Below are 22,177 nucleotides of genomic sequence, written 5' to 3' on the forward strand. Positions count from 1 at the left end.
CTAATTCCATTCCATCCACTAGGCAAGTAAAAGCAAAAACAATTATATCTTAATGAATATATCAGATACTGATATAAAAATTACACAAGATTTACATCACAAAGTTTCAATGCATGGCGCCAATAGCTGTATTTCTCTATAATTATTAATGTAACTAGAGCAAAGCTCATTGCAAAGCAACGAGTAGGTCTTCCGTCCTGTTTAACCTGAAGTGACTTTTATTTTTAAAAAAAAAAGAGAAATGACGTCTCTAATGATTTAAATCTTCCAAATCTATGTTGAAAATTGCAAAAGTAAGCCATTTTTGTTACTTCCTGTTTGATCGGAAGTGACGTCGACGGACGGAAAATTAAGTTTCATGCTTCCAGTGACAAATATTTCCCCAAAACATGTCAAAAACGGCAAAAATATGCAGTTTCAGACAACTTCCGGATTGGCCAGAAGTGACGTCACAGGATGTATTTTGATGACATCAGTAGATTTTACCAGAGATTTTCAACAACTTTGCTTCTTTGATGTATAGCAAATTCTCAATACTTTTTGAGATATCTGGAAAAAACTTTTGGCCCCTCTAGATCCCTTAATTTAGGGGTCAGCCCTTTTTCCGAGATATCATTTGAAAGATCTTCTAATTCTGCACAAATTATGTTCTATATATTTTAACAAAATATTTTTAGTTTAGAAGATAAAAAGCAAAATATGAGTAATTTTTGGCTCTTTTAAGCGTTCTAATTTTTTACCTCTATATAGCACCATTTTGAATAGAGAAATTGAAAAACAAAAATCGATGTGCACAACTTCAATCCTTCTATTATCTAAAATCAGTAGAATTCTTGCTCCAGCTTTAGCCGTCTCTGAGCCTTTGTCTGGAAACGAAAGCCTATAAATCTGTTGATCCTTAAATTTTACACACTAATTAATTAACTGTTGGAAACGGAAGACCTTAATGAACTAGAAAATTATGACAGCATTCACCAATACCTCAAATAAACTACATGCATTTGCTATAAGGCAAACTAAATTCATATAAATTTACAACATTTTCTTTTTTTCTGTATTAAAGAGTGTAATTTAAGAAATGATTTACACATACATCTTTATCTTGAGCATATTTAGGAAGTTTCTAAAATAAATCTGTCTTTTGACTAGTTCTGATTTACTTCATATGCTCAATTTCTGAGTTTCTATCATTACAATGTTTCATCCTTCTAAAAAATGCCAGAATAAATCAACACAGAGTGAAACCTAGTACATGTATCCTTGAACTGGATGGGACCAAGAAAAAAAAAAACATTAGAATATTCAAGGGTACCACTGGGTACAAGGTATCAAAAATAATAAATAAGTCTAAGAAAAGTAGTTTAGGCTTCCAAATAACTAGACTTAATCATGAATTCACACTAAGTCTGATAGAAAATTGATTTTCATTCCCTGTAGTTTGAAAAAAACCTTAAAAGATATAACAAATTATTAATAACAATTTAAAATTCTTCCTGGCACTTTACTATAGCGTTAAGCATGTTTTACTACACTTATTTATTAATAAGCATTTTCCAAATTTAGAACAAACATTGTCATTGACTATTTAATACAAGTATCATGACTAGGCACTTTCAGTATACAGTGGAGTCTCATTTATCCAGACGCTTGGGTTCCTAGTCAAATTGTCCGTATATGTGATGTGTTCGGATATCTGAATTACCAGTTAAACAAGACAAAATAACGTAAAAAAATTTCCGTTCCGAAGAAAAATCGTCCGGATACTGAAGCATCCGGATATCTGAAGGTCCACTGTATATAAAAAAATTAACAGTGGAGTCCCATTAATCTACACACAGTCAAACCTTGATATATAGACCTCGGTGAAACTGAGAAAAAAAAGTTTTGAGATGTTCAAGGATCCAAGATATCAAAGATATAATACTTAAGAAATAAGTATTTAGGACTTCCAAGTCACTGACATATCCATGGTATTCAAGATATCAGTGTTCAAGATACTGAGGTTCAACTGTACTTATTTCCCCAATCCCATTGTCTAGTTTAAAGAAACAAAGAAATATTCCAACTGACAGATATAAATTTAAATGTAAATTCTGTTCTACACATATTCTGTCAAGGAAACAAAGACACTACATGTATGTGTTTCTGTAAATACTAGTGCCCAAAATACAGAGACTAGAAAGTTTACATTTTATTAAAAAAAATGACTTTGGTAGTGCTCTTGAAAACAAACAAATAATTGATCAAAACCACTAATTAGGGTGTGTTTGTGTGTGTGTGGTGGGGGAGGGAAGGGGAGGGTAAGTATCATTTTCTTTGTTTTGATACTTCTTGTGATATGAAAAGGCTAACAAATTTATTACCTTCATGAAATAAAAAAATTCAAAATTCAAATAAATCCACACTTTTTCAACCATTTATCAATTAATTAATATTTTTCCCTAAGCTTTGAAAGTCGACCATCCAAAAATTAGTGATTTTGCAGTATTGAGTACTGTAAACATGGATAGAGGTAATTTTACCAGGTAAAATTTTGTGATTTCCATGGAACAAAACATTAGCAGAGAAGACATTTTTGCCGAAGTGAAAGAATTTGCAAATTGTTTGACTTGTTGGTTTGATTAGTGTGGTTCTTCACAAGAAATCATTTGAATGTGAATCAATTTGATAAAAAGAATTACCAGATTTTATATTCAATGTTTACATTACTTCTTACAGAATCAATTACATGTAATAATTTTTCTTTGAAATTGGTACAAAACATTGACATTGTTTACCTGTTATATTGTACTGTTTACTATAAATGATGTTCTATTATGATAAATTCACTTCAGTTGAAAGATGTATCAATCTACTCATGTCTGGCTTTAAACAAAATGATGGTATCATTACTGAGGCTTTTTCATGGCGTCTGCAAGAATTTTCAGTCTCTGTATTTTGCTGTTTGTAGATGACAGAGCTGCACTCACACTTTCTGGACTTTTTACAGAATTCTGTGTGTACCCATTCATACCTGCAGATGATGAATGTGGACTGTCATTATTGGATGGCTTTTGAACACTGGTGGTGGATCTAGAAGACTCTGAGGAGTGGACGGCTGATAAAACATGGTTAGTAAAGGATGCTTCCTGAACACTGCTGGTGGGTTTAGGAGGTGTGGATGACACTGAGGAATTGGTCAAGTCTCTAGAATGCTCTCTATCAGCAGATGATGTAGATCTCATTGAAGATTTAGTAATAATAGAGGCTAGTTTGGAAAGATTTGCAATAGAAGGTGTTGCACCATTTAACACATTTGTAGTTCCGTTTTGCTGAGGATTTTCCTGAGACCTCTCACTGTTGCTGATAGGTGTCGTAGGTAAACTGATAGATCTCTGATTTGAAATGGACTGTTCAAATGATGATGGTAAGCTGGTGTTGAGAGCTGACCCCCCACTCTGGGAGGTTGAGGGTGATTTAGCCCTGGATATCTGGCCTCGATACAGACACCGGTGCTGAGTTAGGTGACCTGTGCTAGTGGATCTCTGATGAGAACTTGGGATACTACCTTGTGTCAGGGTGTCAGAACTTAGCACACTGTGATTATCATCACTTACCAAGTTTTCATGTTGGGTGGAATAGTTTTCCATGTTTTGTTGAGGAGATAAAAGGCTTCCCTGAGTATCACTTACAACAGATGGAGGACTTCTCACAGCAGCATAATCTGGGACTACAGTACAACCTCCAAGACTGGTATAAGTTGGGACGGAATTTAGTTGATGGTCAAAGTTAGACTGTTTAATTGCATTCGCCTTGGCGGCCATTGCTAGAAAGTTCTTCAATAAAGTGTCCTCCTTCTTTTCCTGTGTGTCAAGAACAAGGTTCTTTCTAGTGCCTCCCCAGTCATCATAACCCTGTTCCTCCTGCTCTGAATTTTCTAGATTCTGATTCTCCATGACGTACTGAGCCATCTCTAACTCCAGCTCATCCACCTCTCTCTGTCTCTTTGTCGTCGTCTTGTCATTCTTCTTGGCATGTATCATAACACCCGCTGGTCTGAATGCGTAGGCTTCATCATCCTCCTCCTTGTGTTCCAGTTTCTTGGGATCCGTCTGCTTCAGAACGGATCTTATCAATGTCCCAGCTGACACCTCCTCCAATTCAGACTCCTTCATCGCTTTCTGCATTTCCAAAACTTCTTTCATATGTGAGAGACCTTTCATTGGAGATGCTGGGCTTCTCTTTTCTTCACCATTTGACAGAGGCACACCTACATTCTGGGGTTGGGTTTGGTCCATTTTCTTGACTGGGCTGACATGAGGACTGATAGCTGATGAGGTAGAAGTATTAACAGATCTCTGATTTTCCATCTTTTCAGAAGTACCCTCTTTCTGGTGATTTTCCAAATTGACTGGAGTTCCATCTTCATTTACAAACTTCAAATGACTTGCCACTTGCTTGAACATATGCTGACCTGAAGTGAAAGAAAGTATAATCAACTAATAATAAATCACTTTTTAGCATATAAAAGAATATAAACAAGAGGCCCATGGGCCACACTGATCACTTCGGGAGCTTTGGTCCTGCTGTCTTTTCCCTTTGTAATACTCACTTTCGTTTGGCTCTACCCTACCCCCAAAGAGACATGATTTGAATTGGCCCAGTGGTTCTTTAGAAAAAGATTTAGTGAAAAAAAATGAATTCCCTATCGAGGCCCCATACTACCATTTTGGGTCATAATTTGAACAATTTAGACTCTACTCCAACCCTGGATGCTTTCAAAAAAAATTCAGCTTTTCTGGTCCATCGAGTGGTTCTTGTGAAGAAGATTTTAGCTATATATTTCAATGTGAAATTTGGTTTCCCTATTGTGGCCCCACCCTACCCTGGGAGTCATGATTTGAATAGTTTAGAATTTACACTGCTCCATGGTTCAGCTTTTCTGGCCCAGTGGTTCTTGAAAAGAAGATTTTTTATGACCCCTCCTATTTTTGTTTTTTCTTGATTATCTCTCCTCATAAGAGGCTTGGCCCTTCTTTTAACAATTTAGATTTCCCCATGCCCAAAAATGCTTTGTACCAAATTTTGTTAAAATTGGCCCAGTGGTTCTTGAGAAGTTGAAAATGTGAAAAATTTAAAGACAGACATACATCTAGACAGACCACAGACAAAATGTGATGATGATTACATGTAATGACCCGTCCCTACTTTTGTCTTTCCTTGATTATCTTGTTAGGGGTTTGGTTCTTCATTTGACAATTTAAATTTCCCTTTGCACAAAAATGCTTTGTACAACTAAGATTAAAATTTCCGCCCATTTTAAATATCTTAGATGCACAACAAATTAAAGTAACATATTTTGCTATAAGAATTTAATTAAGGAATGAAGCTTATTTCAAATTTTGTTATATGATATAACATAACTTGGGGCAGTTTACACTTTATAAACCGCTTCGCAGTTTATAAAAAAAGCATAAACTGCCCCAAGTTATGTTATATCATATAACATTAGTTGAAATAAGCTTTATTCCTTATAATTTAATTTCAGTGTATTAGTACATAGACAATGAGACAATTTTTCCTCCTGAAAAGGCTTAAAATATAGCATATTATTTAAAAGTAACGTATGAAAGAAATATGCTTTTGACGTAACTCAATCTGACGTAGGCAAGTCATGTTATACAAAATGGATAAAATCTTTTACCCAATCAAATGATGTGTTACAACTAAAATTAAATTATTTAAGAATGCAGTGAAGAATCTTCAAGACTTACCCTGATATGGCCCTTGATGCCATATAGAGTCATGACTGATGATAACTTTGGGGTCCCGTATAGGTACCACATTGTCTGTGAAGCCCTTCACGTTAGAGGTCTCAGAATCTAGCTTTCTGTTATTATTCCATTGATAACTGTGATAGTGAGGCATCAGCTTTCGTAGGCCTTGAAATGCCATAGGTAGAAGATTGGCCTGCAGAGAGATATAAAAGATATAGAATGTATGAGATTTTATCCTACACTTTGTTATTTAGTCTGTATATAGACATAGTGAGCTATGAGATGTAGTTTGCCAATTCTTTTGTACAAGCTATCTTTATTTACATGAAAAATAAGGTTTCTCTTTTCTACATAAAGAAGTACATGTACATGTATATGTAGAATACACTTTACTAAAAGTTTTCTACTTATAGAAATCAAGATAAAATACATAAATTCCTCTCTTAAACCTTTGAAATTGCATTTCATTTCATAAACTGCTTCAAATTGAAGAAATGTAACATTATTATGGGAAAATTTGCATATGCATGATTATATTCTGGAGCTAACCTGGTGCATTTTGGCGTCTTTCATGGAGGAGTCCCGGACCTGAGACAGATAAACATCAACGCCTGCTACGTATTCTGCCATCATTTTCTCAATGAGGACCTGTCGTAGTGGCCGTAAATGAACTACATTTTTATAGAGAGCATCTAACAGCTGTCGACTGATGGGACGGGTAGCCCAAATCTCCTCATCACTCTGTTCAAAAAAAAAAATTAATTTTCACAAATGCAATTTTTTTTGATATTGCATCATATGAAATGGTAATTACACTTGTAGTCAATTCAGAACAATATTTTATTGATTTAGAAGAAAGACTCTTTATTTGCATAAGAAAATAGCCCTTTTCTATCAATTAATTTCTTGTTACTGTACTTGACACTGACTTTTCCACTATGTGACATCAATTTGAGATCGACTTTTCCATTAAGTGATATCACCTTTTTACACTTCTCCCTGGTCTTCAGATCAAAAACTTGCTCAGGCTCCAGGTCAAGGTTATTCAGTGCACAATCAGCAAGACCTTTGACAAAGCGAGGCCAGTCGCCTCTCTTGAATAGGCGATCCACAAACACATCAGCCACCTTAAATAGAAACACAAATCAATGAATGTTTGATTATTATTAATCAATGATGTAAACATTAAGAATAGCCATATTTTCGGGGACACACCTTGAGGCCCATTGGCCTTTCAGCTTTCAGCTCAGGTGAACTAAAAAGTCAAGAAAATAAAGGAAAATGAAAGCATAACTTTAACACTACAGTGTATAACTCAGATACTGAATCCTATTTATTTACAGTCTTATTTTGATTTTAAACTTAAACACTAATTAATTTTAAATGAATCTGGAATAGGACAAGGTACCTTATATCTTTTCTCCCCAACAAAATTTAACACAAAATTTCAAGAATTTTGGTTACTGTTCAATATGAATTTGAAGAATACAAATATATGCACAGATAAAACTTTGGCTAGCATAAAGTTCTCAAGAATTGAAAGTGGTTTACAGAACACCTTGAAATGAAACTTTGTTTGTTTGTAGAAAGGGGGCGGGTATAAATAACAAACATGAGATTTAAAACTTCCTGTATAGAGCATTCTTTTTAAATATTCACGCTTGCAAAACATTTCATGAATTCAAATACTTTTCCCCCACTTATGAGATAAAAGAGAGCTAACTCTTGTGTACCTGAATGTATTTTCCAAGTTTAATCTATTTACGTTTAAAAGATAATCATAGTGCCAGACATTCCTATCATAGTTTACAATTCAAATGCTTTGAGGATAAAATCAAATCTTTGAAATATCATTGCAAGTCATAGTCTTTTGTTTCCAGTCTATTTCTGTAAAACTGATTGTAGAATTAGAATGAACTCAGAAACATGTGGCTTGCAATAAAATGAAGTCTTTACTGGTATAACTTTCAATTAAGCATTTTTTATGCTTATTTGCTTAGTAAAATGGTACCAGTAATGTCATGTACTTTATCGTCTTTACGAAAACAAATTTACCATAGGTGTTTCTTTTTCCATATAATTTTAATCTCCCGCTCACCTGTGTGTCAAAAACATTGACAAGCTTGATGTTGTGACAGTGGAATAGATAATCAGACATCAACCGACAGTCATGGGTTACCTGTAACAGAAAGACAAGCTAAAGATTTTTGTTTAAGTTGCAAATATATGAACATGATGGTACATATTTGTGCAAGGAAATTATATGATGAGTGACATTTTTTATTACAGTTGTGTAATATGAGAAAAATATGTAACCCTTTTAAAATACAATGTTTCATAAGTCTTGGTTAGAAAATAATACATTCCAACTTTAGCATTTTTGTTTTGTATATATCCCCTTAATCTTTCTGATGCCTACTTACTTTTAAAATGTCAGGATTTTCCAGAATAATTTTAATTCCTTCTTCAAAGCAATTTGCTGACAGCTCAAGCACATCAAACAGAAATACATTTCTGTCAGTTGCAAACTGAAAAATTACAAATCAAAAAATATTATATGTGTTGTATTTATTTCAAAATACTCTTTGTGTAATATTCTCTGGGCAATCATAATTTTCAAAGTTTGAAAAGCAGAAAAAGGTCATGAACTTATAAATGACTGTTGTGTACTTTCTTTCTTTTCATTTGAAAAAAAAAATAAATACACATATGGAATGGATATATTACACATTATCAAAGTTTATCTCTTTGATAAAAAATCATAGAGCAGTAAACTGAAAAATTCCAATAACACTCGGACATTTATAGAGTTACTTACCTGTACCCAACAGACCTCTCCAGATCTTCCTATACATACACCCTGCATGGCCAACCCTACCACAGCACAATTCAGGACTGCTTCAATCTACAATTATTATAACCAAAAATATACATAAAACATACAAAAAATTATCTTTACTGTGCGAACATGCATAGTTATTTCACCCAATTATCTTGACAAAGTTGTGTTTGTATTAATTCTTCAAGCTTGCTTGATTAACTATAAAAAGACCAGAATGTGTAAAAGTAATCATACAGCATCTTGGTATTTCCTGTCCATTTTATTGATGACCACATAAGGAGCATTGGTGCCTGCTTCCAGAGTCTCAGGGTCACTGCTTGAGTCGTAATCAGAACTTTTGTTATCTGTAAGAAATCATGGAGATAAAAAGATATATTTCTTAGATTGATCAACAGAAATAAAACAAACATATCTATGATTAATATTTAGGGAGGTCAACATTAAAACAACAAGAATCAAATATTTATTCTCCTGGCATTATAGTGTTTCTGGAGTCCATTAAAACATTACCTTGTTTGACTGTATTGTCTACACCATTAGTGGATATGTTGGACAATAAAACAGAGTTGCGGTTAAAGTCCCGCATTCTCTGTAGATGAGCTGGTACATACTTCGAGTGGATCATCTTCCTTCCACTCTCTCTGCAAAATAATTTTTAATATTATATTTAAATTGAATAATCACAATTCATTTCAGCCCATATATTTAAGGCTAAAGAGGAGTTAATTATTAAATGCACATATTTTTTCCCTGCATATGCATTAAAATACAAATAAATTATAAATTACAAATAACTACATGATAAGCAATGGCATTTGATTTTTCAAACAATAATTTCTTACCTATAATATCAGCCTGCTTAGAAACTTACCCCTTAGAATTAAAAACCCTTTGTCAATCTTCAAAATTCAATTTTGACTATTAATTTAGAAATAGGGTAACAAATAAACAAAAAGCGGGAAAAAACAAGAAGTCTGTGAGCCAATGCTTACTAGTATTACCCCGGCTCTGATGTGAATATGCAATATCATTTTAATAAACATAAGTTCAGTTATGGATAGATGCACAGATAAATAGGAAGTTGACATCAGATTCATATAAAAATTAATCCCTCTGTACTGCATGCCTTAACAAAGTATATACTAAATTTTCAAGCATCTGCGATGAGTAGTTGCTTAGAAAACTGTGACAAAAATTTGTTATGTATGAAACAGTCAGATGTACAGATAAGCAGGAAGTTGTCATCGGAGTTGACCAAAAATGAATCCCACCATATGGCATGCCTCACAGAAGATTGTGTTAAAATTTCAAGCATCAGCAATGAGTAGTTGCTTAGAAAACTGCGACCAAAATTTGTTACGGACAGACACACACACAGATAGACAGATGCACAAGGGTAAAACAGTATAATAGAACCCTCCTTTGATAAAATAAATTTCTTTAAATTATTATTTATCCTACCTTTTATCCACCAATTTTTCTTCTGTATTCTTGCTGGATGCTAGTAGTTCTTTTTCAAAGGCGTAAACTGAAAAGAAAATTTAGGGGAAAAATTTTTAAAAACTAGAAGGTAATGATTTCATTTAAAATGTAACACCTCATGAAGTAAAGCTGAATGGGTAGTTCAGCTGATCCAAATAAACAGTTCAAATTTATCTTGCTAGTACTTAATGATGTTGAGAATTTAATATTTAGAGGATTCTGATGAAAGCTATGCAATTATAGTAACTGTGAAATCACTAATTTTCGTTGGGTTTTTATTTTCGTTTTTCATGGTATGGAGAAATTCACATAATTATCACCATCACGAAATGTAAATTTTCAATGGATCACTACTTTACATTTTTCAACCATGACATCAAATCCCCACAAACCAATATTTTTCCCTCAAACCTCTAATATCTGACCCTATGAATATTTGAGATTTTACAGTACTTACTATTCTGTATTTCATCATTAAAAAAGTGCTGTATCCCTTGAAGCTTTTTTCCATCTTCATTTGTAACTAAAATAAACATGAAATTATGACAGAATAAAAATGTAACAATGTTGATAATAGGGATGGGTATTGCCAAAAATTTCGTATCGCAATATATCACGATTTTTCCCCACAATATTATGATAATATCATGATATTTTTAAAAGCAGTTTTTACAATGATTTTATATGAAAAGTCATTATTTTTCTAAGAAATATACGGGAAAAACAAAATTTTACTTTCTTGAAATTTTTATGTATATAAAATCAATTATGTTTGGATGGTAAGATGCAGTTCTTTTCCCTTTTTACAACATTTTTTATACTTTCTGTAATTGTAATTTGAAAGATTGAACAAATAAATGAATAATTTCTGGACTTTATAATATGTACCTAAATGACGCTATTTAGGTCTCCATATCTTGATACGTATCACGCAACAAAAAAATCGCGATATACCGGTATACTGATAAAATTGCACATCCCTAGTTGATAAAATCTGGATTATGTTTTGTCTACGTACTGCATCAAAAAATCCCTTGTTTCTTAATTATGAAATTGCAGTTCTGAAATCTATGGCATTTTCTTAAAAACAGATGATGAGCACATATTTCTATTTCCAGAGAAGATTTTAAAATTGATTTGTAGAATAAACATGATGTAATGCACTTTTTAAAATTTTTTAACTGCAAGTTTTCACATTTTTTTATATCATTGAATAAATTTAATACTATCATTTCATTTGTATCATTTACTCTCACTCTTAAGTGTTTGACACTAAATACAAGAATCTTTTTGATGTGGTACAGTTTTGTTTGTCTTCAAGCTAATTCTATAACAATATCTTCTTGTAAATGTATAAGAAAAGGAAATTAAGTACACATAAGAGGGATTATTCACTCAATCACAAATAATCTTAATATGTTTCTTAAGGACTATTGTATGTCCTGTTTACTCAATTGATAATCTATTAAAGGAACAAGTAATATACTTAACATGATAAGTAAGTGCTATTAATTGACTGATTTCACCAGCATCATGTTTTTTTGTTGGACTAGACAATTACATGTACACTATTTGCCAAAGGTCTTCAAGCCCATGGCAACAATTTTAATTGGTTTTAAGGAAAATAACATTTCAACAGAAAAAAACCTGTGACAAAAATTAATTAAGCTTTTAATTTTTATAATAACATAGATATGATTCAACATATAAATTGACATCTGTATTCTTGTTGACTCTTTTTAAATGATCCTGCTGAAGCTGAGGATTTAAATATAAGGTGACAGTGATGGTTAGGAAAAACAAAAAAAAACTTTCATTGTGGTCAGTCAAACATCTCTGGTTCAGTATCATACAGACCATGCAGCAGCAAAATATCATATTTTTACCACTCAGTAAAAACATTGGAAAATAACACTTATTCTAAGGGGTTATGTCTGAAAAATAATCAATTCTGAAACACTAACAGTCAAAAAATAAACTTGAGATGTACACTCTGGCAGATTCATTCTTAAAAGTTTTACTTTTAGTTGAAATATTTGAAGATATATCATATGCCAGTCACTCAAAAACGTTTTTCTATCTGTAATCATGAATTTAAATATAGGCCTAGTTCTATTTTCTCTTTCATGTTACATGTTAATCAATGCATCTAACCTGAAGGAATAAATCGAAACATTTTTTTAGAACCAAACAAAGATTCTAAAAATGCAAATGCCATTCATTTGATAAAAAATAGATGCAATAGACCGGTGTAAATGCATTGTAAGAATTTTTTAAAAAAAAATATTCACAGAAACAATATTTTTTGTAAAACTAAAAGATTACTGAATTGTTACTGAATCTACTGATTTATGAAGTAGGTAAGAAAGTGAAAAAAGTACCTTTGTGCAGTGCAAGTTTGCCAGTGTCTATGTTCATAGAGTGGACAAAGCCTTCAAACTGAGAGCCATCTTTTAGGATAACCTTCACTTGTTTTCCAATATGCTCCATGTATAATTATCAATGAGCAACGCCTGGTTCATGCAGCGTTATCAAAAATAAAACACTCAATGCAGAGTTCGGCAGCAGAAACAATACCGGAAACAGTGTTCGCACAGTAAAAGTTAAATCATAACGATCATTTTCCGGGTAACATTGAAAGCCTAGCTTGAAGTAGCTTCCACCATAACTAGCGTATGGTATCATATTAAGATATTTTTCTCTGCGCAGGAAGCATCATGGGGATTTAAAATGATATATGACTGCAGATCAACTTTGTAGTGAGGACTTACCCCGAGACACAGATTAATCTAATGGGGGGGGGGGGGGTAAGTCAACATATTTTTATGCCCCCGTAAATGAAGTAGTTTTTGTCGTGTCCGTCCGTCTGTCTGTATGTCTCTTTGTCTGCAAAAACTTTAAAGTTGCCTATAACTTTTGATTTAGTGGAGTGCTATGACATTCATATTTCACATGTGTATTCCTTGTGACAAGACCTTTATTTGGGTAGCACCAAATTTGACCTTTTGACCTTGGAGTTTGATCCACTTTTACTAAAAAATTTAAAAGACCTTTCATTGGATACCAACAACCTTAACCTTTTGACCTTGGAGATGTCAGTACCTATGAAAAAACTTGAACCTTGGCTATAACTTTTAAACAATAAGTGCTAGGGCTTTCATACTTCACATATATAATCTTGTGACCCTTTAAAACCTTTTAAACATACAACCTTTACCATAATTTTTGGAGGGATATGACTAGGGCATTCATACTTCACAAATTTAATCCTTGTGACAAGACCTTTCATTTGATATCAACAACCTTGACCCTTTGACCTTGGAGTTTGACCTACTTTTTACAAACTTTAACCTTGGCCATAACTATAGAACAAAAAAACATGTGTAATCCTTGTGAGAAGACCTTTCACTTGATATCAAGAATCTTGACCCTTTTACCTTGACCTTAGAGTTTGACGTACTTTTTATAGACTTGAACCTTGGCAATAACTTTTGAACTGTAAGGGCCAGCGCTTTCATACTTTCCATATGTAATCTTTGAGACAAGGCCTTTCTTTAAAAACCAACAACCTTGACCTTTTGACCTTGACCCAGAGTTTGTCCTATCTTATAAAATGTTAACCTTGGTCATAACCCTTAAACAGGTGTAGCTAGCCTTTTAACATAAAAAACTTAAGCTCATAAAATAACCAAAACTTCTCTTTTTTCAGATATCAACAGTGTCATATTTTTTTTCTCAGTAACCCACAAACTTAAATTAAGCTCATAAAATAACCAAAACTTCTCTTTTTTCAGTCAACAGTGTCATATTTTTTTTCTCAGAAAATAAAAGTTCATTTTGTATATGTACATACCTAAAAATAAACAAAACTGACTCATTTTCATCAATTACTGAATGAACTTTTTCTTTTAGTGACCTTGAACAAATGACCTTCGGCCAAGGTCTTCGGAAATCATCAGGTCAGGTCATAAGTCTTTGTGCAAAATTGGAACTCAACAAGATATCCATAAGAAAAATACGGACAAGATACAAGTTATAAAAATTTTTAGTGTGAAGTAGTAGAATTTATGTTCTTTTGTAAGAAAATGGACATGCAGACACCTTTGCTCAGACAGACAGTCAAGGTGACTCTTATATATCCCCCCTCCACTTCTTTTGCTTGAGGCATAATAAGGTATCCCTTTTCTTTTTAAAGAAAATTTTGTAACTATGCAAGTGCTTACCAGGCTGGCTTTAGTGCTTTGAAGTTTAAATTGCTTTCTCTGTAATACATGAAATATAGAACATAATACACACAGAGAATTCTGACAATTTTATTTAATTTATACCTATCCAAGTTATTAACAAATGACAACCCTATAATCTTAAGTAGCACAACTTTAAAAAAAAAAACACACACACAAAGAAATATACAATACGGAACAAAATAAACATTTTGCAACTTGATACGATATAGCCTCTGATTGTAATTCAGTAAAAATATTTTAAAGAGTGAACATTTTGTGGACGGATGACCTAGATGATGTGTCAGATATAATATCACAACAAAATAATGGAATGTGTTGGTTCTCCTTCACAGATATTGTATAACATCAGCAAATAATTACAGATCTTAACGAATTAATATTGAGATTCTACATCTAATGCATGTAATATGCACAAGTATCACATGGTAAATTTTGATAAAATTGACAGGTAATTTACTATACGAACAACAAACATTATTTTGATATACAATTTGATAAAAATTTTGTTTTTATTTAATTTCAACAGAAAATTATTTCATTCTCACATATACAGTATATTTACAAACTGTGAAAAAATTCATTAAAGATGTACAGGTGACCAATGATATTTAGATACACAATTGCTCATTTTGACATCACCTCCCCCGTATTACATAAACAGTATTTCTTGGTCCCATTCATAAACAAATATACCAATGCCAGTGTGGTTATCATAGCATGTTTTAAGATGAAATGTTCACTGTGCACAATAAATGTTACATTTCAAACCCTGTATTTTCCATGTATATGATTGAAAAGCCGAAAACGATGAATTCATGTGTCAATGTGCTTATAAACTATAAATTGCACACACTTGGTCTTTGATAGAAAGAAACATTAATAAAATTTATGAAGGTACATGCTCATTTAGACTAAAGTCTTGTTTTATTAAGTTTTATTAACTGAATGTTGGCATTGTCAAATTTTTAATATGAGTTTACAACAGAAGAAAAAGTATATAAAGTATCAGGACAGAGGATACAATGGTATCTCAACTAGCATTTTAATAAAAACACAATGAAACAATTAATTTATTTGACATCAATTGTCAATTATATCAAGTCTTAAATAGAATTAACAAAGTAACAATTTCCTTAAACATTTAACATTCCTTGCACAAAGTGTGCATTTTTATTTCTATCAGAAAAGCTTCTTTGGCAGAACTACCTCTATCGTTGAACAATGGCCACCTACAAAAATATTTTAAAGAAAAAACTGAAACCTTTAAAAGACAAATAACATTCATCATCACTTGTAACATTTACAGGTTAATTTTTGTACTCAAGAACTGAACTTCAAATGACAACCTTTGTCCCGAGTCCTGACAGTATTTACTATAAAAATAGTCTGAAAAAAACTTGAATATTTTGATCTCATCTCGGTAATTTTAAAGCAATATGAGCTGCATTTTGGAGAAATTAATTTTGCTGTTAAAATATGCTATTATGATAAACCTGTATGTAATTTAAACCATTATGTTTAATTGAATGGATATAAAGATTATTTTTTTATTCAGAAGAAAGATTTCTACAAAGGAATGTAGAGTATTATAAGAAATCAATATTGTACAGGACGACAATAATGAAATTTTGCTTCAATCAAAGCACATAAATAGTTCTTCTGTCTGAAATATAAAGAAAAGATCCTAAATGTTCTTTTTTCTGTCATATAAATTAATAGTTAATTAATACAATATTGCAACAAAAACTTTCGACATCAAACTTGTAGCTCATATTGCTTTAACTGCCCTGGTTATCTCAAGGTATGTTCACAGTCCTTAAAGCAATATTTGCCTGGTGTATTTGTAATTTTATGCTCAACTAGGCCTTTTCTCTCAGCAAATGTAAGGACAACTATTAGAATCTTGACATTGATTGTAAGAAATTTACATGTAGATCTTTGAAACCCATACTTAGACTACACTGTCTAATTCTACGGACTTGTAAGCAAAGCCCAGGCTCCCTCTGAGGTTAATGAGACAGCTAATCCCCAGTCCAGCCAAATGAATGTTAAAATACCAAATTTTACTCATACATGTCCTGTATACAGGGTTATTTTCACCCTTTCACATTTGCAAACAATTTTGCCCTGTTTATTCTTTCAATTCACCCTGTTTTAAATTTGCCTAAATGAGGGTAGGGCTATACGGGAGAAAATTTCCCTGGATACAGTATATAAAGTTACATAAGCATCTAAGAGAACATTTATGCACCATGATATACTGTATTTGTACCGTGGCTTTTTAAATTCAATAGCCTTATTCTAGTAAATTTAATTTGAGAATTTCAGACTGAAAAAAGGGTATCTGAATCAAAGATATTTAATTGAAGTGATTCTGAATAAACCAAAAAAATCCCAATAAAATTACTTCAATACAAGTGTATGTTAAATCCTACCAACCCAGCCAAGACCACACTAAGCAGTGGGAGGTTCCTTGAGGAACTGTCCATCACCAGCTAGCTCCTCCTTCCCATCCATGGTGGATAAAATTGCATTGACATCTCCATTACTCTGTTGTTCTTCATTCATTTTGTTCTCTATTTGTTCCTATAAATTACAAAATAAGGACAGTCTTCATTTATGTTTGTCTTTTCTATAAATGTCACCAAAAATGATTGAAATGATCTATTTACTTTTGAGACGTTCAGATTTCCTGTTGGTAAATCTTCTACTGTGATCTCATTTTCCTCTTCCATCTGTCAAAAGAATTTACAGAATAAAGTCTTTTTTAAGCAAAGCAACAATTTGGCCCAATATTCTTTATGATACAAAATTGACAAATTCTTCATTGGTTTGCAGTGTTCATACTCATCTATTTCTTCAAGAAATACAGAGATATTTATTTTTGGAAATTATAAAAATTGTTTTCCTTACATGTCCATTGACCTGAACATTTGAAGTAGGTTCCTTGGCAGGGCTATCTTTGGTGGGTGTGGCTTTTTCGGGAGTGGGCGTGTCTTTCTGGGGAGAAGTAGAATCACTGCGTGCCCCCTGGTCCTCGTCGTTTTCGTCCGGAACGTAATCCTCGTCCACTGTTCCGTCTCCCTCCATAGAACACTCCATCAGGTGTGACACTGCTGTATCAGAGGGATCATCAGCACTCTGAGACTCATCAGCATCCTCATCGTCTTCATCGCTTCCGATCCTACAAGGATTAAAAAAAATAGCTTTAAGGGAAAAAGTCTATTTTATTGAAATAAATTAATATGTCTAATTACTTTTTTGCCAAGTTACATACATACATTTATACATATATCCTGAGAAAAGTATTCTTAAATCAATCTTTTAATTTAATATTTTTTTTTACACATGAAATCTTTTTAAATGTGCATATGGTTCATCTTTTGTTTATAATATATACATTTTTGAAATTAACATGAATTTTACCCAACAATTTAATGTATGAAACAGACATTAAAAACAATACATACCTGGTGAAAGGTTTGGTCTCACTGGGAGCTAATTCTATCTGTACTGGAGATGTCTTATAAGGAAATTCACTGTCATCATCTTTATCCTCCGAGTCCTGGATAAGTACTTCATTGGCCAGTGCATCATCTCTTGCCTACAAAAGATGCAAATAATACTGCAATATCTGTTTAAAAATCACTGATTTCACCCAAATGTTCGATTGTTTGAAGTAGGCTATTTACAGAGAAGGTTAGTATCCGGTACCTTTCCAAGGTTTTCCTCTTCCTCTTTGTCGTTGACCCTGACTGAGGAGTTGAGGGTCTCTCCGTCCTCGTCCGTCACCGTCTCTGTCGTGTCCGACTCATCTGTCTTACCTGGCTGTTCTAACCCAGTGTCATCATCATCAAAGCCTGGAGTCTACAGATCAAGGAAAATTTAAGTACAAGTCACTCAACTGTGCTTTCATTAACATATGCAGTGCATGTTTGAAATATTTTTACAGATTTTATCTAATTATTAAATACATTTAAACATTCTCAAAATGAAGAGCACAGAACTGACAATTTTGCTCTGTTAAAAACATAATTTGTCATATCTTTTAAGTTCATAATAAATTTTACAGCCATGGAGAAGAACAATCACTTAACTGTAAGAGTCAATTTATTACGAGTTTGTTCGCTATAGCTATGAATTACTGAGACTGACCTGTGTGGCAGCTGAGCAGTACTCGTCAGCTGAGTAGGAGGCTGGTTCTCCCAGTCCCTCCATTAGCTTGAAGAAAGCCAGCTCATTAAACAGAGCTTCTGACATGTCCACCAACAAATCCTCACCACATTGTCTCATCCTATTAGAAATAATTCAACTCTTGTACATAAAGCAATAATCAACACTTATAACCTTTCTTGAAATGGAACGTTTAAAAAGTGTTTTGCAGAGTCTTTGTGGTCATGTATTGCACTTATTTAATATCAACAAATCACAAACTCTCAAAATCCACATTAGCAGCAAAGAGAAATACTATATCACTTTGAAGTTGAGAACAACAAAATATTGTTTATGGAAAGTGACAATTTAAAACGTGATAAGAACATAGCCACTTACTTTCTGCCCTCGTACTTAGCCAGCGTGTCTTGTAGTGTAGAGGACATCTGATTGCTGAAGAATCTGGAGTACTGAGTATCCTCCCCTTGTCTGGCCAGGGAGAGAACTAATCGTTTGATGTAAGCCAGGAGCTGAGTAGAACACACACTGTCCATATTCTCCTTGATCACTGGGATCACCTCCTTCATGATGCCTTTTATCTGATGATCTAACTGCTGAGTGTCTATCTTTGGATACTAATAAGGAAATAATCCCATTGGAATTTTGATTAAAACCCAAGACAATTTTTATGTTTTGCCCCTAAACAACTTTTAATTCAGAGCTTTCCATTTTATAGTCCATTTATCAAAAATATTGCATATCATATATGAGATACAAAATAATTGTTTTTCTGACACTTAAGTTTAACATGTATTAGTTTACCAACACTTAGCCCACAAGTATTTCTTGATCTTTGAGATACTACACATTTAATTAACACATACCGACATAGAGGAGAATGAGCTCTCACTGCCTTGATCTACAGCTGAACTACTGGCTGGTTCTGCTCCCCTCATCAGGGCCTGCTCCCTCTGTTCTCTCTGCTGGGTCAGGGCTCTGGCATTGGCCTCACCCTCAGCTATCTTCCTGTCATACTCCCTCATTCTTGCCAGGGCCTGAAAAATACATTTATAGTTCTTACTCTTTACTATCATTATTTACCAATCTTATTGTTGTTTTTCTTTATAAATCATTTTCACACATCAATTTTTGGTTCATGTACCAGGTTCATGAAAGCAAAACCAAACAGTTAATCTTAAGGGCTTGCAATTTCTGTCTAAAAATTATGCTGTTCAACTACATGTAATGAGAAAAAATCTGACAATGGTGGGTATATTTAACATTTTCAAATGTGGAAAAAGTACTGTAGAAACTTTTTTCCGCGTGGTATTAATTTATGCTATGTACACGGTCACAAATTTTCCGCGAAAATTTGTCCAAGCGTTCCTAATGTAAAAGTAAGGCATATAGTGACAGTCTAGGAAATGTGCGTAATTTTCTACACGCGGATTAAACAGAAATTGAGATTCCACGAATTTATGACCCCGTGGAAAAAAGTACGTCTACAGTATACTTATTCAAGTCAACAAGCTGTTAAACTCAAAAATAGATCCAAAAAAGTATTTGAAAAATCTGGGTACTGAAACTGCAATTCCCACAAACAATTCAAAATGATTAAAATTGATTTTTACCTTGTCTAGATTGATGACAGTGTCCCCCAGATAATCCTGATTAAAGGGACTATCCCAGTAACTGTTGGAGGGGGTAGACAGGGAGCTGTCATTGTCAGCATTCTCCTCATAATCAAAGGGATTGTTCTGCAGGGATTGGCCTCTATTTAAAGTAGACTGACTATTTCTTGAGGGTAGTCCAGTTTTTGCTTTAGCCTGTTGAAATAAGTATTATACAATATAAGAGGGAAATAAAGTACAATAGCTCAAACTTCACATACAGTGTTCTTCATTGCATTCATGAATATCAGCTGGGAAATGCTGACATTCTTTTTTATTTATTACGTTAAGCTTTACAGCTTACCAGTGTATGAAAATGCAACATGATACAAGAAATATTCTATCAGTCATATAATACTGACCCCTACTTCCTCTTCTTCCTCAGTCATCAGGCTTTCACTGGGAGTAAGTTCTGAGGCAGTGTAGTTATACAGAGACTGGGCATTCATCCAGGGAGGAGGGGGCTGTAAAGCAAAAAACATAGGTAATCAGAGATTACAGAGCTCACCTCAACGAATGTTGTCTTTAAGTAAGGCAAAGTCACACAATTAACCAACAAAAAGTGTACATCCAAAAAATGCAAAATTTATGCAATTTTGATTTGATACTTTGGAAAAACTTCAAACTAGTACTTCATCATTAAAACGTAATTAAAATCCAGCATCTGAAGCAAGTTTGAGAGTTTTATCCCTTGATGCATCATTTGTGCAAGTTTGGTTTATATAAGTCTTAAAGTTTCTTGGTAATAGACCTGCACCCATAACTTTTACGAGGTCCATTATCTGGAAAATGTGTGTCGAATTCAGCATCTGAAGCAAGTCCATTAGGCCAAAATAAAATTATAGTTTGTTTGGAATTGCCGCCCGCCTCATTAAAATACCCCCCGCTCAAAAAATCTTATTGGCAAAATATTGACAATATTTTTTTTATCGTTTTATCGTCTTACATTGTTTAGTACAAGTTAGTTCGTTCGTCAAAATAGCTTTTTAAAGTCGGGATTGAGCTCACATTAATTTAAGAACTCGGGTCAATAAAACGCTTTCTTCATAGTATTTATGATATAGCGATTATAGGTGGTGATTTGACAAAATAAAAGCCGCCAAAATGTCAGACCATGTTCAAGATGTTGGAAACATTCAAGCGTTGTGTTGAAGAGCAGAACTTTTATGCATCTCTATAAAAATAAAAGGTGAATAAAAAATTAAATGGAATGATACATTGATATCTTGAAAGAGCTATTGTAATAGACTGCGCATTGAACTTGATAAGTTAAGTCCGTCATGTTGAAAAAAAAAAGATCGTTTAGTTCCCACTTAAAAAATTACATGGATCAAAAACGTTTTATCCCAAATACCAAAGGAAAAATGTTATCTATGGTCAAAAGTTATCGCAAAAAGTGTACAGAGTTTTTGAAACGTAATGTTAAAACATGGTGTCATGAAAGTAAAATGCATACCAAATATGAGTCCCTATCTCCTATGGTTCAAAAGTTATGGCAAAAAGTGTAAAAAGCTATTTTTAGCATATAGGTCACAGTCAAGGTCACAAGATCATTGACCTTGCCATCGTTTGAAAGGACTTTATCGGTGGAGTATGCATACCCCCTATCCCGGTTTTACACAAAACATCCCAACTATTCCTAAGAAATTTTGTGTGGTTCAAACTGTTTGCAAGCATAATGTTTTAACAAAGGAAAAAGGGTATAAATTTAAAACTGAAGAGAAATACTATCCCGGTTTTACACAAAACATCCCAAATAAGAAATTTTGTGTGGTTCAAACTGTTAACAAGCATTGTTTTAAAAGTATTTGTTTAGTCTGTAAAAAGTATTGTTTAAATAAGATTCTTTAAATAAACTAGAAGTTTGATGCTGAAATATAACTATTATTAAATGAACATAATCTTAACATCTAAATGATCTAAAAATTAATATTTGAACTAGTTTACCCATGGTAAATCTGTGTATATCTGTCGCGAATAAAAGTTTTTCAGTAACTATTATTAAATGAAAAATCTTAACATCTAAAC

At 33.1% G+C, this 22,177-nt stretch overlaps 2 protein-coding genes across 6 annotated transcripts in view; both read right to left on the reverse strand.

Moving 5' to 3' along the window:
• Nucleotides 1-2,267: 2,267 nt before the first annotated feature.
• On the reverse strand, nt 2,268-12,616 carry LOC134277069 (uncharacterized). Of its 2 annotated transcripts, none has more exons than XM_062759335.1 (12): nt 12,462-12,616; nt 10,538-10,603; nt 10,060-10,126; nt 9,133-9,239; nt 8,833-8,942; nt 8,575-8,661; nt 8,180-8,284; nt 7,855-7,935; nt 6,740-6,883; nt 6,306-6,497; nt 5,754-5,949; nt 2,268-4,453 (listed from the first exon to the last, which is right to left on the reverse strand). In XM_062759335.1, the coding sequence occupies exons 1-12, from the start codon at nt 12,568-12,570 to the stop codon at nt 2,889-2,891; spliced, it is 2,829 nt and encodes a 942-aa protein (XP_062615319.1). In that variant the 5' UTR covers nt 12,571-12,616; the 3' UTR covers nt 2,268-2,888. The 2 variants fall into 2 exon arrangements, with proteins under 2 accessions (XP_062615319.1, XP_062615318.1); XM_062759334.1 differs by having other exon boundaries at nt 9,109-9,239.
• Nucleotides 12,617-14,377: 1,761 nt separating this feature from the next.
• The window catches only part of LOC134277070 (pericentriolar material 1 protein-like), a 28,486-nt gene continuing 20,686 nt past the window's right edge, over nt 14,378-22,177 (reverse strand). For all 4 annotated transcript variants that reach the window (XM_062759339.1, XM_062759337.1, XM_062759338.1 and 1 more), the window contains 11 exons: nt 20,512-20,613; nt 20,111-20,305; nt 19,364-19,534; nt 18,879-19,114; nt 18,483-18,621; nt 18,042-18,194; nt 17,798-17,931; nt 17,241-17,511; nt 17,000-17,062; nt 16,767-16,913; nt 14,378-15,556 (listed from right to left, as the gene is read on the reverse strand). In XM_062759339.1, the coding sequence (XP_062615323.1) occupies nt 16,782-16,913; nt 17,000-17,062; nt 17,241-17,511; nt 17,798-17,931; nt 18,042-18,194; nt 18,483-18,621; nt 18,879-19,114; nt 19,364-19,534; nt 20,111-20,305; nt 20,512-20,613 (1,596 nt within the window). In that variant the 3' untranslated portion in view covers nt 14,378-15,556; nt 16,767-16,781. The remainder of the gene's footprint in view (nt 15,557-16,766; nt 16,914-16,999; nt 17,063-17,240; nt 17,512-17,797; nt 17,932-18,041; nt 18,195-18,482; nt 18,622-18,878; nt 19,115-19,363; nt 19,535-20,110; nt 20,306-20,511; nt 20,614-22,177) is intronic.

The sequence above is a fragment of the Saccostrea cucullata genome, unplaced genomic scaffold (assembly GCF_032062105.1).
Source record: "Saccostrea cucullata isolate Sc308-1 unplaced genomic scaffold, CSIRO_AGI_Scuc_v1 ctg1380, whole genome shotgun sequence".
NCBI classification, from domain to species: Eukaryota; Metazoa; Mollusca; class Bivalvia; order Ostreida; family Ostreidae; genus Saccostrea; species Saccostrea cuccullata.